The 16,027-nt window shown below is 34.9% G+C and overlaps 1 protein-coding gene across 1 annotated transcript; it reads left to right on the top strand.

Moving 5' to 3' along the window:
- Window positions 1-1,907: 1,907 nt before the first annotated feature.
- On the top strand, window positions 1,908-15,754 carry LOC134235749 (uncharacterized). The gene is made up of 5 exons (XM_062717896.1): window positions 1,908-2,336; window positions 5,061-5,564; window positions 12,010-12,107; window positions 12,468-13,688; window positions 14,777-15,754. The coding sequence occupies exons 1-5, from the start codon at window positions 2,057-2,059 to the stop codon at window positions 15,464-15,466; spliced, it is 2,793 nt and encodes a 930-aa protein (XP_062573880.1). The 5' UTR covers window positions 1,908-2,056; the 3' UTR covers window positions 15,467-15,754.
- The last annotated feature ends 273 nt before the right edge of the window (window positions 15,755-16,027 follow it).

Here is a 16,027-nt window from a genome sequence, read left to right on the forward strand (position 1 = left end):
AATAGGGAATCTAAGTTTTATTTATAAATATAGGAAACATCTTTAAAAATCTTCTCCTCAAGAACCACTGGGCAGAAAACCTGACACTTATGCAGAAGCACCCTTGGGTAGTGTAGAATCTAAATTGCTAAAACCATGACCCCAGGGGGTAGGGCGGAACCACAATAGGGAACCCAAGTTTTACATTGAAATATGTAGAGAAAATCTTTAGAAATCTTCTTCTCAATAACCAATGGCAAAGACAAAAATGCAAATTAGTATCCTTGGGAAATGAAAATTCAAAACTATTAAAATTATGACCCCTGGGGATACTAAGGGCGGGGTCACAGTAAGGGATCCTAGTTTTACATAGAAATGCATACGAAAAATTCTCTAAAAATCATTTTCTCAAGAATCAACAGGCCATAAAAGCTGAAACTTGTGTTGAAGCATCATGGGGGTAGTGTTAAATCATGAGCCCCGGGGATAGGGCGGGTGGTGCCTCATTGACACAATAGGGAATCCACGTTTAACATAGAAATATATAGAAAAAAAATTAGAAATTTTTTTTCCAAAAACCACTGAGCCAGTAAAGCTGAAATTTATGTGGAAGCATTCTGGGTAGTGTTGATTCTAAATTTTTAAAGTCGTGACCCCGGGGAGGGGGAGGATATAGCCTCAATATGTATTACAAGGGGGTGGGGATTCTGGTTGAAAAAAGGCATCTCCAAAGTTACTCAGGTGACTCATGTCACCCTGGACCTCTTGTTTCATGAGTAAAAAACATTACTATTTTTCTGCTACAAAAATAGTATTTAATTATCTATGTTTGTGAATTTTAAACAGAGGAATTAATTTTTTTTTTTGACAAAAAATGTTTAATTTTGTCACAACTGACCTCAAGTTGTGATGGGTTCTTTAAATTCGCATTAACAACCCAAAACAAATAATATTTTGGAAGACCTCCTGTTCACCAAGAAATAACAAGATTCATAATAATTAACAATAAATTTATCTACATATGTACAAAAAACATGAAAACGGCCAAAAGTTCAATCATGGTCATCACTGGACAGATTCACACTTCACACCACGTCGCAATGTATGGTCCACCATATTGTCCCTTCGGGTCCACCATATCCTAAAAGTAGCCCTACCACATACACCAATCCTCCCGTCCAGAACAAAAGCTTAATATACAATTTTGGTCACCTACAATTTTCATAGGGTTTTCTAATAAAATATTCAAAACACACATCTGTTCAATATACATGTGTACTAGATTTTACAAACAAATTACAGAAGAAAACATATATTTTTGCCGTTTAATAAGTAGATGAATTAGAGCGTATTAAATATATACATTCTCGCTATATTGCTAACAGTTTTCCAAAGAAAATTGCTCTTTAAAGCTAACAACAAAAATATTGCAAAGTGTAAAAACTTACTGAGCTGTGGCATTTTATACATAAAAATCATACTGTTGACCCCCAGGTCTTGCTCTCAACACTGCTACAAAACATCCCTGAATCCCAAGATCATACAGCAGGGGAAACAATACACACCCAAGTTCACACAGAATGGGTAATATAAAAGGCACACCCAAAATTACTAAGCATGGGTAAATATGCTTTTATAACTCCCGGCATCCAGACCTCATCTGACAAACACTAGCCAACACCCAGTATAATTAACTGACCAAACTACTCAAACGGGTTAGACGAGTATACAGTGTACATTGATAAAAATAGCTACAAGTACAACTCAGTGACCAATAGTGCGTAAATGAAATAAACGATAACTCCTAATGCCCAAATAAAGATAACTCTTACCGATACCTGTACAATCAGCTAATATTAATTATTAAACATTGACATAATGTCACTTGTGACAAATTTCAATCCTTGTTCATAGCCCATGACGTAAATCATACGACCAAAGCAATAATACCAGATAATATTCTGAGACTGATTTAGAAAGATAAGATATAAAAATAACAGATCTAGAGTAACTTATTTTTTTCCTGGAACACCTGTAAAGTGCATTAGAAAAAAATTCAAATTCTAGTGCTTCATGCATGTGTTTTCATGTCTATGCTGAGAACAAGACTGTTTTTGTTATAGATCCAAGCAGTGATGATATAAATAAAGTGGATGAGTTGAAGAAGTTTCTGAGGAAGGAGAAGACAACTGTTTCCCATGCCAGAGGAATACTTGTTGGATGTGCTGAGGCTGGAAAAACAACGCTGCTGAAGCGATTAAGAGGGCAAAGTCAAAATATCGGTGAAGTTACAGAGTCCACGAGGGGACTGGAAGTCCATCATCATCTCTTTATTGTTAGAGACGGAGTTTTAGAGGGTAAAAATAATTTCTGATACATATTCATAGTACAAATGACAAACAAGTCACTTTTTAATCAGAAGAAGCCAACCTGAGTTTTTAGCTCACCTGAGTTGAAAGCTAAATTGCGCTTTTCTGATCATCCATTGTCCGCCGTTCGTCCATCTGTCCATACGTAAACTTTTCACATTTTCAACTTTGAATCAAGATTCATTAGGCGATTTTTAAAAAACCTAGTTTAAATCATAGTGTAAAACATCCTCGGATGAAGGATATGGAGATAACAAACAGTATTCAATATTAAAGTCCATAAAACAATACAAAATAGGAGTAGAGCAAACTTGGACCTCCGAAAGATCAGAGGTGGGATCAGTTGCCATGGAGGATTTCCATACTTCGAATTTAGAAACAATAAATTATAAACAGAATCAACGAATTTAACTTTCATTTACCAGAATTGAATTAATTTATAAACATAGAAAATATCGCAAACAAGACACACATATACAATATGTACTCTCACCTCACATGAGGTGTAAATATCAAATGTAAAATGCGGCAAGAGTATGTTTTTTGTGTTTCCCTGTATATAATGCTTTATAATCTTTATACTCTGTGTTACTGTAAATAATTTACTCAATGACTGAAATAAATGGGAATGTTTTGTAAAAATTTAACAATTTTTTTAAATCCTGCTCATTGAGTCATTCTCCCATTTAAGACTATGAATTCAAAATAATATGATAAAAATGCAATTACTAAATCTGTAATTTAAGCAAAAAAACTTTACGTTAGATTTAAAAGATTAAACTTACTGCACTCTTCACAAAACACGTTATCGTCATACATTCGTATTCAAATGGTAATTAGATAAAATAAAGGAAAATTAGTACATACACTCTGTAATAAATAACAAAATGGATCAAACAAACCTGAGACCCAAATACCAAAAACTCTTAAGTTGATTGTAAAGAAATTGAATTCAAATAACAAATCTCCAAAAACACCTAGCCCGGGAAAAAACCAGGACTGGAATGAACTTACAAAACCATGTAACCAATGTGAAATCAAAACCAGTCACCCGTGTTAAAAGGTCTATAAAAGTAGCTAATATGAAAAAGTTAAACCTGGCTTAAATTGCATTTATTTTAAAAAGTATATTTTTATTACCATTTATTAAAGGTAAATAAATTCAAACATACACATAATAATATTTAACATACAATTCAAAATAAGCATTTTCTGACTAAATACATATTAATATCACATCATGACCCCGCGGGGTATGGAAGGGTCACAACTGGGGATTAATTTTTTACAAAGAAATATAAAGATAATATTAAAATTGTTAAATAAAGACAGACTTTATAAAAAATAATTAAAATCGTTTTCTCAAGAACAGGAAAGTTTTATGCTATAGTGATATGGAGGTGTCTTTGAGTAGTATAATGCAAAACCCATTGTATTTGCACCCCTACTATCAAAGTTGTCATATATGTCACATTTTTTTAACGGATCTAATTTGTGTGTTATTTACAAACCCAGACTTACAATTGATAAAAATCTCACGTAAAGTGGCATTGATGCCCTTAATTTAATAAGCCTAACATATTTACTAGTCCTTGTTATACCCGCAGGCATATAGGGCAAGCACTAAACTTATCCACTTCTCTCTATCTTTAACAGTTTTCTCCAGTTCTCCCCAAGTTAGCTTCTGGTCCCTCATTTCTATTTCAACAGTCCTTCGCCAGGTTGTCTTTGGCTTACCAGTTTTCCTCCTCCCTTACCGGTGTCCATCTAAGGGCTACTTTGGTGATGTTGTTGGATGGTTTACTCAACACATGCCCTAGCCCTCGCCATCTTTGTTTAGTCAACTATCAAGTGACTTATGGATTATGGTCTTCGTACGTTGTTTGTCGTCCATTAATAATAAACTTTTAATCATTTTTAGCATTTTCTCTGGTCAACCACTGAACCTATTTCAACTAAATTTAGCATAAAGCATTAATAGATGAAAGGAAATAAAAATAGAAAATAAAAAAAATCTTCTATTTTGCTCCTGGGTTTTAAGCTGATGAACTAAGTACATAGTAATAAGAGGGAAGAGTGCTTTTTCTAAACTTATGAGTTTCATGGTCCCCTTGGTCATGGGTTCCGGGGTTATTATGCCCCTCTTCGAAGAATGGAGGGTACCGTATAGCGGGTTTTCTTGGCGGGTGTAAAAGTGGCGTTTTGCCTTCTCAAATGTATGCCAGTAATTTTAGCGTAATTTATTTTAGCGGACACAGGGTTTCATCTCTTTGCAAATGAAGACTAAGAAGAGTACTGAATATTTTAGTGATTAAAATTTAAGCAGACTGCCATCAAAACGCCAAAATAAGCCAAATTATCACCCTGCTAAAATAGCACAGTATATTGCTTTCTGTTGTCTGTTGATTGGTCTGTCTGTCAGTCAACCATCAGTGTCTGTTCATTTTTTTGCACACATTGAAATGAAATTTTGTATACAAATTGATGTGTTATAGAACCTGCCAAAAAGATGTTTGCTCGTTTCTTATCACCTGACCAGGCACGATTAAAACTGCATATGATTAAAGGATAACATTTCCCATAATGTGAATGATCACAAGCGATTCTGCATGATTGCTTTGTCAACAATAGCGTTGCAGCTACTCTATACAGTTACGATATAACAAGTTTTAAAATGAATACATTTACTGATTAACAAATCTCCTATTACAGTGGCTGATGATGACTCACCATTAAAGACATTTATCAGGATAAACGTTGCAGATTTAAAACCAGACCCAAGCTGTGCAGTTGACAGCTCCAATACAAATGAACACGGGGACAACCTGAAAATGAAAAATACTGATAAAGACACTGAAGTTATTCATAGCACAGAGGAAAAGAAAGAAGAGAAAGTAGAGTTATCTAGCCCACCAACTAAACGCAGAAAAGAAAATAATTCAGTAGAAGTAATGGCCAGTGCTCTCTCCTCAGAAGCTACAGCTATGGTGAAAGATGAAATTTTTCAGAAAATCTTGTCTGATAAAGAAAAATTCCCAACTGTTAGCATGCTGGATTTTGCTGGACAGTTAGCCTATTATGCCTGTCACCAAATTTACGTAACACCAAAGGCCTTCTTCATCCTTGTGTTGGACATGACTAAGAGGTTTGAAGATGTTGTTGATAAAGAGAGAGATAATCAGGAAGGATCCATCTTCTCTTTGTGGACTTACAAAGGTAAAACACTTGTCTAGGCAACTACTAATAAATTTGTTCACGGACAATAAACACCCAGTTACAACTTTGTTTAATAGATTGAAATATTTAAAACAAAATGTTTAGCTTTACTATCCAGAGTTCAAAAGAGCTTATGCGATAGTAAGGTGTCTGTTGTCCGTCCGCCTGTATGTAAACATTTTTTTTAAAAAACTCTACTCCTTCTACAGTTTTGGTCTGATTTCAATATATATAACTTGGCAAACAAGTGGAGTACACTCAGATACATAATTATATCATGTTTATTGCTGCCTGTTGGAAAGTTTCAAATTCAAGTGCTACTTTTCCTTTGTTATATGTACATACTAGTAGAGCTACAGTTGATTTTGTTAAATGATGTTGCCATGGTTACTTAAATCAAAATTTCTTAAAAAAGAAAAATGATTTGAAAAGGCTTCTCCTTCTACAGTTTTAGTCTGATTGCAATAAATCTTTCCAAAACAAGATACTAAACTAAGAATTATTAAGGTCTTCCGTCTTCACGGAAGACCTTATAGTGATTCTATTGTTTCTTATTATTATTATTATTATTTTTCCGTACACCAAATTTTGTGCACGCGATTTCTCGAAGACCATTGAGTGGATTTTCATGAAATTTACAGAAATTATGTGTTATTATATGAAGTTTTTTTTGCCGAGAGATTTTTTGAAAATTCGTTTCTGGTGCCAAGTTACGGGACATTTTCTGAATTTTAAATGACATTTTGTCCACGGTTAATCTCAAGATCGGTAGAAGATATTGATGTGAAACTTTCAGGGATTATAGATCGTGATATATACTATCCAGGACGCAACCTTTCGTTCGTCGTCGGTACTTCCTGTCGTTTGGAGAAATGAATTGAAAAAATCGTATTTTCAAACTTTTTTGTTTTTCAACATTTTAAATTTATTTTTGGAATGATAATAGAGACCCTTTGATCGATGCTTACTATATAAATTATTTGGATATTGGTTTATCAGAACTCTAGATATTAATATTTGAAAATCTGAAGCGGATCCAAGATGGCGGCTGTCTCTGTCAACTCCGCCATTTCGCAAAAAGGGGTTGATGGAGTCAGCTGAGCGTTTGACTAAATGATATATGAAAAGTAAAAAATCAACGTGGACTTTCACGTAGTAGTACGCTGCAATTCAGTGACAATTATAAAACTTAATTTCCGTTTTACTGCTTTAGTGTGATTGGGCTAGAAATGTGTGTGCAATGTTAAATTTACTTTCTTACGTCGAAATAAAATAAATGCATTAAGAAGTTGTTTAAATTAATATTTAATTTCATTGAAGCTATTACACTTATTTGATAAATCTCCAAAGGAAAGGCACGAATGTTTACTCATAGTGTTTGTCGCCAGATTTTTCACTGCTTTAGTGTAACTAGCTGCTAGATACGATATGTAATGTGTATAATGTGTTACATATACTTTCTTAACGTCGAAATAAAATAAAGGCGCTAAGAATGTTTTATTTTTAAAATTTAATTGAAGCTATCATCCCTATTAAATAGATCAGTCCAAAGAAAGGGCTTAAAATATTTACTCGTGGTGTTTGGGGCAAAATTATGAATGCTTTTTATAATTCATAGACAGGTGAACTGTTGCAAAAGTAAACACAAGTATGTTTAGAGCAGTACTCTCTATAGCTTAATGGTTAGCGCGTTGGGGATAAAAAGTAAAAAAAAAGCGCATTCACGTTGGCGACATGGGTTCAATACTCCTTGTGACAAAAATTTTTAATTTCTTTTTAGCTCCATTTTACGTAAATTTCTTTTCATAAAACGGACGGAAGACCTCTCGTTGCTCGCAACGAGATTGTATCTAGTTATTCTATTTATTGCTGTTGCAAAGATGCAAGTCCAAGTGCTACTTATCTTACGTTAAAAGTACAACTAGTAGCTCTACAGCCTCCTTTTAGATAGATTACATGATCAGTACGTACTGGTTCCTGCCGACAAAGCAGGTAACAACATTATCTTCGTTTGTAAGGCTCATTATATTAATTGCATTTTAGAAGAACTTGGATTTAATTCTATGAGTGGTAATCCTACTTATACATATACTACTCTTTCTAAGGAAGAAATCCTTCAAAATCACCTGTCAGTTTTGAATACTTTTAATATTCCACAGAGCCAAAATGAATTTGAACTACCTTATATATATTGGATTCCGAAACTTCATAAGAATCCTTACAAACAAAGATACATTGCAGGTTCCAGTAAATGTTCAACCAAGCCTCTTTCGTTACTTCTCACTAAAATATTGACAGTAGTGAAGGAAAAACTTCAAGAGTACTGTACAACCATATATTCAAGAAGTGGTGTAAATCAGATGTGGATACTTAAAAATTCTAAAGAACTTTTGGACAATTTGAAATCACAAGACTTTACAAAAATCAACAGCATAAAAACTTACGACTTTTCAACTTTATACACAACAATTCCGCACGACAAATTAAAATCCAGGCTTTTTGATATCATTGACAGCTGCTTCTTCAACAAAAATGGAACTCGTAAGTTTACTTACCTCGTCATTGGTCATTTGAAAAATTATTTTGTTAAAACAGATTCTGATTGTACACATAAGTACTCTGAAGTTGACATCAAGAAGATGCTTGAGTTTCTGATTGACAATATCTACGTGGTTTTTGGAGACCAGGTATTCCAACAATCTATTGGAATTCCCATGGGCACAAATTGCGCTCCGTTATTAGCAGACTTATTTTTATATTCATATGAAGCAGAATTTATGCAAAATCTTTTGCGTGAAAAGAAAAAAACACTTGCTGTGGCCTTCAACTCGACATTTAGATATATCGACGACGTATTGTCAATTAATAATGATAATTTCCATTCCTGCGTCGACACGATATATCCTGGTGAGCTTGAGATAAAAGATACCACAGAGTCCAACACATCTGCTTCATACTTGGATATTTTACTTGAAAAAGACACAAATGGTAATCTAACAACCAAGCTATATGATAAACGTGATGACTTTAACTTTTCTATCGTCAACTTCCCTTACTTATGCAGCAATATACCTTCATCACCTGCATACGGAGTATTTATATCTCAGTTGATTCGATACGCAAGAGCATGCTCTACGTATGAACAATTTCTTAAACGAGGTAAATTATTGACAAGCAAGTTGATGAAACAAGAATATCAACAGTCTCGTTTAAAGTCATCATTTCGTAAATTCTATGGTCGATACAATGACCTTGTCAGCAAATACAATTTATCATTGAATGAAATGCTGACTGACGTTTTTCATACCAATTGTTAGTCCATTATTTATACACTGAATTGACTACGGAATTTTTTCCGTTATTTCCTGATTATGACAATGAGCACACGGCGGGTGTGACCGGTCAGCAGGGGATGCTCACTCCTCCATGGCACCTGATCCCACCTCTGATGTTTCGGAGGTCCGTGTTTGCTCTGCTCTTGTTTTGTATATTTGTTTAATGGACGTTGAGATTGAATACTGTTCGTTATTTCCATATCCTTATTTTATGCCCCGCCATGAATATGGTCGTAGCATATAATGTTTGTCATGTCCGTCTTCCGTCCTTCCATCTTTCTGTCCTTCCGTCCTTCTGTCTTCCGTCACACTTTGTGTTTAGCTCTGTTCAAAGCTAAGTTTCAAAGAAACTGTCCAAGATATTTTCATCAAACTTTATATGTTGATAAATATTGATGAGAGCTATGCAACTGCATCAACACTTTTTGACCTTGACCTTTCTGTTGACCTTGACCTTACTTTTCTTAAATTAGTGTTTAGCTAAGTTTTAAACATATCATTCAAGATGGTGTTATCAAACTTCACATGTTGTCAGATAAAACTAGCACGAATGATGCATCTAGTGATGAACAATACCAGACTTGCTTCGGATGCTGGATCTGACCTACATTTTCCAGATGAGTGACCAGGTTAAAGTTTTTGGAGCAGGTCCATTCCCAAGGAACTATAAGCCCTACCCAAACCAAACTTGCATGGATGATGCATCTAAGGATGAACATTACCAGACTTGCTACGGATGCTAGATCTGACGTATATTTTGATTCCCAAGTAACTTTAAGCCCTACCTGAACCAAAATTGCATGGATGATGCATCTAGGGATTGACACTACCAGACTTGCTTCGGATGCTGGATCTGACATATTTTGATTCCCAAGTAACTATAAGCCCTACCTGAACCAAAATTGCATGGATGATGCATCTAGGGATGGACACTACCAGACTTGCTTCAGATGCTGGATCTGACCTACATTTTATTCCCTTATAACTATAAGCCCTACCTGAACCAAACTGATCAAATTTTATACCATACAAATTTTCATGTTGCTTTACTAATACATGTATTTCCTCGGCGGGGCATTCATGTCCTATGGACATATTTCTAGTTGTTAAAATAATCCTACAAGAAAAAAACCCTTGATTGAAATGTATTCACATAATGAGATGCACACAAAAATATATCTTGGAAAAAAGAAGAATGTTATGAATATAGTAGGAAGATGTATATTTTTATGCCTCCCTTCGAAGAAGGGAAGGCATACCCGGTATTGCTTTGCAGCTGTCTGTCAGTCCATTTAGTTTCCATTCATTTTCTTCACAACGGTTGCACATAATGAAATGAAATTTGATATACAGGAATATCTTAAATGTCTATGTCACGTTCTGTTTGGGGCATGATTGCACCATTTTTGACAGAGGTATGCCCCTTGGACAATTTAAAAAAACAAATTATTTGCAGTTTCCGTTCATTTACTTTGAAGAGATTGCACACATTGAAGTAGAATTTAGTGTACAGATTAGTCAGATAAGTATCTAGTTCAAGTTTTGTTTGGGTACGATCGCACCATTCTTGAGTTATGCCCTGTTAGACTCCAATTTGTGGAGGAGGGGGGCATAAGTGCTTTACAAACATCTTGTTTGGTTCATTTTCAAAAATAACTAATGCCAAAATTGTCTTTCAGTTTAAGGCTAATGGGGTTCAATAATTATAGATGGGGTTATTTTGTGGGAGATAATGACAATTCCATTGGGTTGTCAGTTGTAGTGGATATCAGTTCATTTCTGTGGATGTGACTCATACATTGTCGGTCAGATATCAGTTCATTTCTGTGGATGTGACTCATACATTGTCGGTTGGTAGCCAGGAATGATAAATCTGTTGCCAATCAGATTGACTTCTTTCCTTATGCTGCTTGCCTTCATAAGTACACCACACCATAATCCAATGTGACCCATAAATTGTCGGTCAGTAGTCAGGAATTATGAATCCGTTTTCAGAGGGTATTGCTATTGAAATGGTCTTCTTTGCATATGCTGCTTGCCTGAACAAGTACATCACTTCGTTATACATTTCTTTTTTCTACAAATCAGATGTCACACTGAAGGAAGAAGATGTGTAAAATTGTCTTCAGAAATTATTTACTTCACGTCCTACAGTTCATATTTTATTTTTGAATAACTTTTAATATGCTTACAAAATATGAATTTTCATAATTCTTCTGGGTTATTGTTAACCCAAAAACAATATGATAGATTGACGTTCTTTTATTTTTAGATGTTTTAAATACAAAACAGTAAAGCTATACACTTTCCAGAGACACTGACTTGTTTGTTTTTTATACCCCCCACAAACGAAGCTTGGGGGGGGGGGGTATATAGGAATCACCTTGTCCGTCTGTCCGTCCGTCTGTCTGTCTGTGCAATCGTGTCCGGTCCATATCTTTCTTACAGAGGGACATTTGAATCTACTACTCCACACTAAGATTGCTCATGACCTAAGGGTGTGTCATGACCTTGACCCGAGGTCATTTGGGGAAGTTCAAGGTCAGTGGAAGAAAAATTTCATAATTCGTGTCTGGTCCATATATTTCTTATGGATAAACTTGGTAGGTTCTCATTTCACACAAAGATTGCCCATGACCCAAGGACGTGTCATGACCTTGACCCAAGGTCATTTTGGAAGCTGAAGGTCATGAAGAAAATTTTCATAATTCGTGTCCGGTCCATATATTTCTTATGGATAAACTTGGTAGGTTCTTATTTCACTCAAAGATTGGCCATGACCAAAGGATATTTCATGACCTTGACCCAAGGTGGAGAAGTTCAAGGTCACTGGTAGAAAAATTTCATAATTCGTGTCCGGTGTATATCTTTCTTACGGATAAACTTGGTAGGTTCTCATTTCACTCAAAGATTGCCCATGACCCAAGGGTGTGTCATGACCTTAACCCAAGGTCATTTGGGGAAGGTCAAGGTCACTGGAATAAAAATTTCATAATTCTTGTTTGATATATATCTTCTTTATGGAAGAAATTACTTCTGAAAAAAACCAGCGGGGGGTATTTTGTCTCATTTGGACAGTTCTAGTTTATCATGCTTTGTTGTTGTTTTAGACTACTTGAAGTTTTGGATAACCTCAATCAAGACATTTGGAGGCAAAGAGGCACCACTGTTTCTTGTTGTCACACACACAGAAACAAAATCTACAGATGTTAGTATTCTGTCTAATAGAAATGTGAAAAAAGAATAACTGATATTAGCATATCTTTAGAATGCACAATAACAGTGTTTACGTCAGAACTACAAGAGAACAAACATTTCATTTACAGTAAATCGTATCACACAATTATGTATTACATCCAATGTGGTATTTTTAATCTATAATAGATACCTTATTTACAGTTTTATATGTAGTCAGTTAAAACTAATTGCCAGTTTAAATCCAAAATACATGTACATGATTTTCAGATTTTCAAACATCAACACACAATTTAGCATTTACAGTGATAAAATCATAGCTTACAATTATGAATTAATATGTCTAGTATGCTTGCTTTGTTTACTTCTTCAGGAAATAGAGAAGTATTTGGGGGAGTTTTGGAATGCCGTACCCGATGACGATAAAGATTGGTTAAGTGGGTCTCTGAATGATCGAGAATATGCAGTAGGTCTAAAGGAACTTAATGATAATACCAAGGAAATACTAGAGTCAATGAAAAAGTCCATAGTGGAACTATTCACAGATGAGATCAATACAAAGGTTGAATTGCCTTCTTCATGGGCTCTAATGGAGCAGTTATTGTATGAAGGAGGCTGGAAGGTTTTGTCCCTGAGTGAAATCTGGAAGCTCAACACATCTCTTCCTGATGAATACCAAATCAAAAAAGACAAGGAAATGTCCGAATTTTTAAAATGTTTCCATGACAATGGTCTTCTTTTGAATTTTGGAGAAGCGGACTTGAGGGAACATGTTATACTAGATATTCAGTGGTTTGCTAATGCTTTCAGCAAGATAATTGCTGATGAAAATCACATCAATAAAGATTGTAAAAGGAAATTAATTAAAGAGTGGAAATCCTTCAACAAAACGGGGGAACTTAAAGATAAAGTGATAAATGCACTGTGGAAAGATGAACCCTCTTACTTGAAACATAAAAGTGAAATTATGCCATACATGGAGAAACTTCAAATGCTGGTACCTTTGAATGCATATGAGGCTGTCTCAGACGGTGGCATGTCATGGTACGTCCCATGTATGAACAAAAAGCAGTTTAAAGCTGACTTCTGTGAAGATAAGTGGGAATGCTCATCCATTTTGTGCTATCGATTCAGTTCCTTTGCCATGTTTGTGTTCTACAGACTGGTAGCATACTGCATAAGTTCTCTAAGATGGAGTGTAGCAAAAGATGAAGATAATGAAGGAAGTCCATGTCTTTATCAAACAGGGGCAGTGTTTGATCACAATGAACATACTGTTGTTGTTGGCATATGCAATGATGATATTCAGTTGCAGGTGCTGAGAATCAAACCATTGACTATAGAGAAAGGTGTATCAAATGAAATTGGAGTCTCCATTGATAAAGCAATAAAAAAATTGACAGAAACATTTATTGACACAAAAATATTCCATAGAGGATACAAATGTCAAAACATTATTTGTAATGAGAAAGATCTATCTTTTACCCTTTCAAGTGAGCTTTCCGAGATCAAGGCAGAAGAAACGCAGTGCAAGTGTCAACTTCGGGAGAAACATGTGATAAATGTACAGAGGACACAGGGATTCTGGGAAAAGGTAACAGTTATTAATCTTTATACTCCCTGTACAACAAAAATTGAAAAATCTATTTTTAGGACTTACATTGTCTGCCTGTCTGTTGGCATATATGTATATTTAAGTCCAGCCAATAACTTTGTTGGAAAAAACACTGGCACATATATTTTTTACCAGCAGAGGAATTGTACTGATTTTGACCATATAAAAGATCAATGAATGAAAAAAATATTAAAGAGAGAGACATTTGAAGTTTATATTTTACATAGAGAATTCTATCAGGAATGTCTTGATATAAATGCAAGGCCAATTGGTCAAGTTCAAGATCACTTTCAGAAATAAATTTTTTAAAATAAAATCAGTGTTACCATATCTTGTAAAATGGACCATTATTTGACTCAAAGATTTCTTACGACCCAAGAATGTGTCATGATTTGAACTTATTTAAGGTAATATGATGTTTACCTGAAAAAATAATTGGAAACTCAAAATGAAATGAAGAAATGTAGTGAGGTATATCTGTATACTTCAAACTAATATTGCTTATAATCTCAAAATGTGTCATGACCTTGATCAAAGCACCAAGTTTCTTTCAGACCAGTGCAGAGTCGATGAACTGTATTGCAAGAGATTAATGGATTTTTAATCTTTTACCAAAATTGTGCAATTAACTATCCATTGTCTCGTGGTTCAGGTACCAGGGTTTTAGAAGCTCTGATGAGTACATGTACATTATGTTTCTCTCTAGATAAATCTTTCATTTCACTTTATTCCTAATTTTCCAAATTCATGTGATGTCACCAACTCAATGATATCTAATGGTAAATTAAAATTGTTTTTATCCTAATTTTCCTTTCTTGACCTACAACAGGGCCCTTTGTTATAATCACCTTGGAAAACAAACTGTACTTGCATTAGGGTTTAGCTTTGCTTAATATATGGGGAATCATCTTATAAATTTTAATCTTGGTTTATAATGTTTTTTCCTAAGTTGGCTCCATTAGATGAACTAAGATTGATTTTGCTTCAGACAAAGTTGGCTATTTCCAGCACTTAGTTTCGAGGTTAAGATTGGTTCATTATAATAGCTATGGTTTATTTTGTTTCAGAGAGAGTCGAGTGATTCCAGTACTCCAAAGGCCTCTGGACAAAACCTAGAAGGCAGGTCTAGATTTGCAAAACTTGGTATGGCTACAAATGATGTGTTGAATAAGGCATACAGAGATATTCTAGAATCAGAAATTCCTGCATCTGATATTGAGAACAAGGTGGATTTACTGTCAAACAAAAAGTTGAAGAGTCTGAATCTAAACGCAAATCAAGAAGATCAATTGAAAAAAGCAAAAATATCAGGATATGAGGAATTTGATATTTCATTTACATACAAGTTGTTAAGAAACATTTGTTCAAAGATTCCTAAACCAACAAAAGGAAAGTGGGGAGAAGAGCCTGCAGCAGGAGAGGTGAGAGTGGGTGATGATATCGAGAGAATTAGGTCAATACGAAATAAATTGACAGCACATGTGAGTTCAGCCTCCATCTCCCAGACAGAATTTGATGACACCTGGTCAACGATGTCAGATATCTGCCAAAGACTGGAAACCTTCACTGGTAAAAAGTACTTGGATAGTCTTAAAGGGATTCAGAAACTGGCTCTGAAAGAGGAAGGGGAAGATGCAATAAAAGCTATCATAGAAAAGTTTGTCAAGGATCAACAGGAACAACATGAACTGTTGAAGTCAGTCGTGTCAGATGTTCAAGAAATAAAGTCTCAAATGATGACATTAAAACAAAATTAAAGATTAAAGGCAGCCATTTAGAAATAATTTTTTACTCGTAGAAAGTTCGCTGGGATAGTGAATAATGAATTCTGTAACACTTGGTTGAAGATGTCAGAAATCTGCAATGCACTTGCAGGTTTCATTGGTGAAAAGCCTATGGATAAGCTTAATTATAATCATAAACTGGATATAAGGAATTTGATATTTCGTTTACATACAAGTTGTTAAGAAACATTTGTTCAAGGATCCCTTAACTAACAAAAGGAAGGTGGGCAGAAGAGCATGCAGCAGTTGTAGAGGTGACTGTTGGTGATTATATTGAGAGAAACTGGTCAATGCAAAATAGATTGACTGTACATGTCAGTTCAGCCTCAATCTCTCGGACAGAATTTGATGACACCTGGTCAACGATGTCAGATATCTGCTAAAGACTGGAAACGTTCACTGGTAAAAAGTACTTGGATAGTCTTAAAGGGATTCAGAAACTGGCTCTGAAAGAGGAAGGGGAAGATGCAATAAAAGCTATCATAGAAAAGTTTGTCAAGGATAAACACGAGCAACATGAACTGTTGAAGACAG

This window comes from Saccostrea cucullata, unplaced genomic scaffold (assembly GCF_032062105.1).
Source record: "Saccostrea cucullata isolate Sc308-1 unplaced genomic scaffold, CSIRO_AGI_Scuc_v1 ctg3551, whole genome shotgun sequence".
Lineage (NCBI taxonomy): Eukaryota > Metazoa > Mollusca > Bivalvia > Ostreida > Ostreidae > Saccostrea > Saccostrea cuccullata.

Bases quoted from the DNA above. Each gene is read 5' to 3' on its own strand.
- LOC134235749 (XM_062717896.1), top strand. From the start codon at position 2,057: ATGTGTTTTCATGTCTATGCTGAGAACAAGACTGTTTTTGTTATAGAT. The intron at 5,565-12,009 runs GTAAAACACTTG...TTGTTGTTTTAG, and splicing joins CTCTTTGTGGACTTACAAAG to ACTACTTGAAGTTTTGGATA. The intron at 12,108-12,467 runs GTTAGTATTCTG...TTACTTCTTCAG, and splicing joins CAGAAACAAAATCTACAGAT to GAAATAGAGAAGTATTTGGG.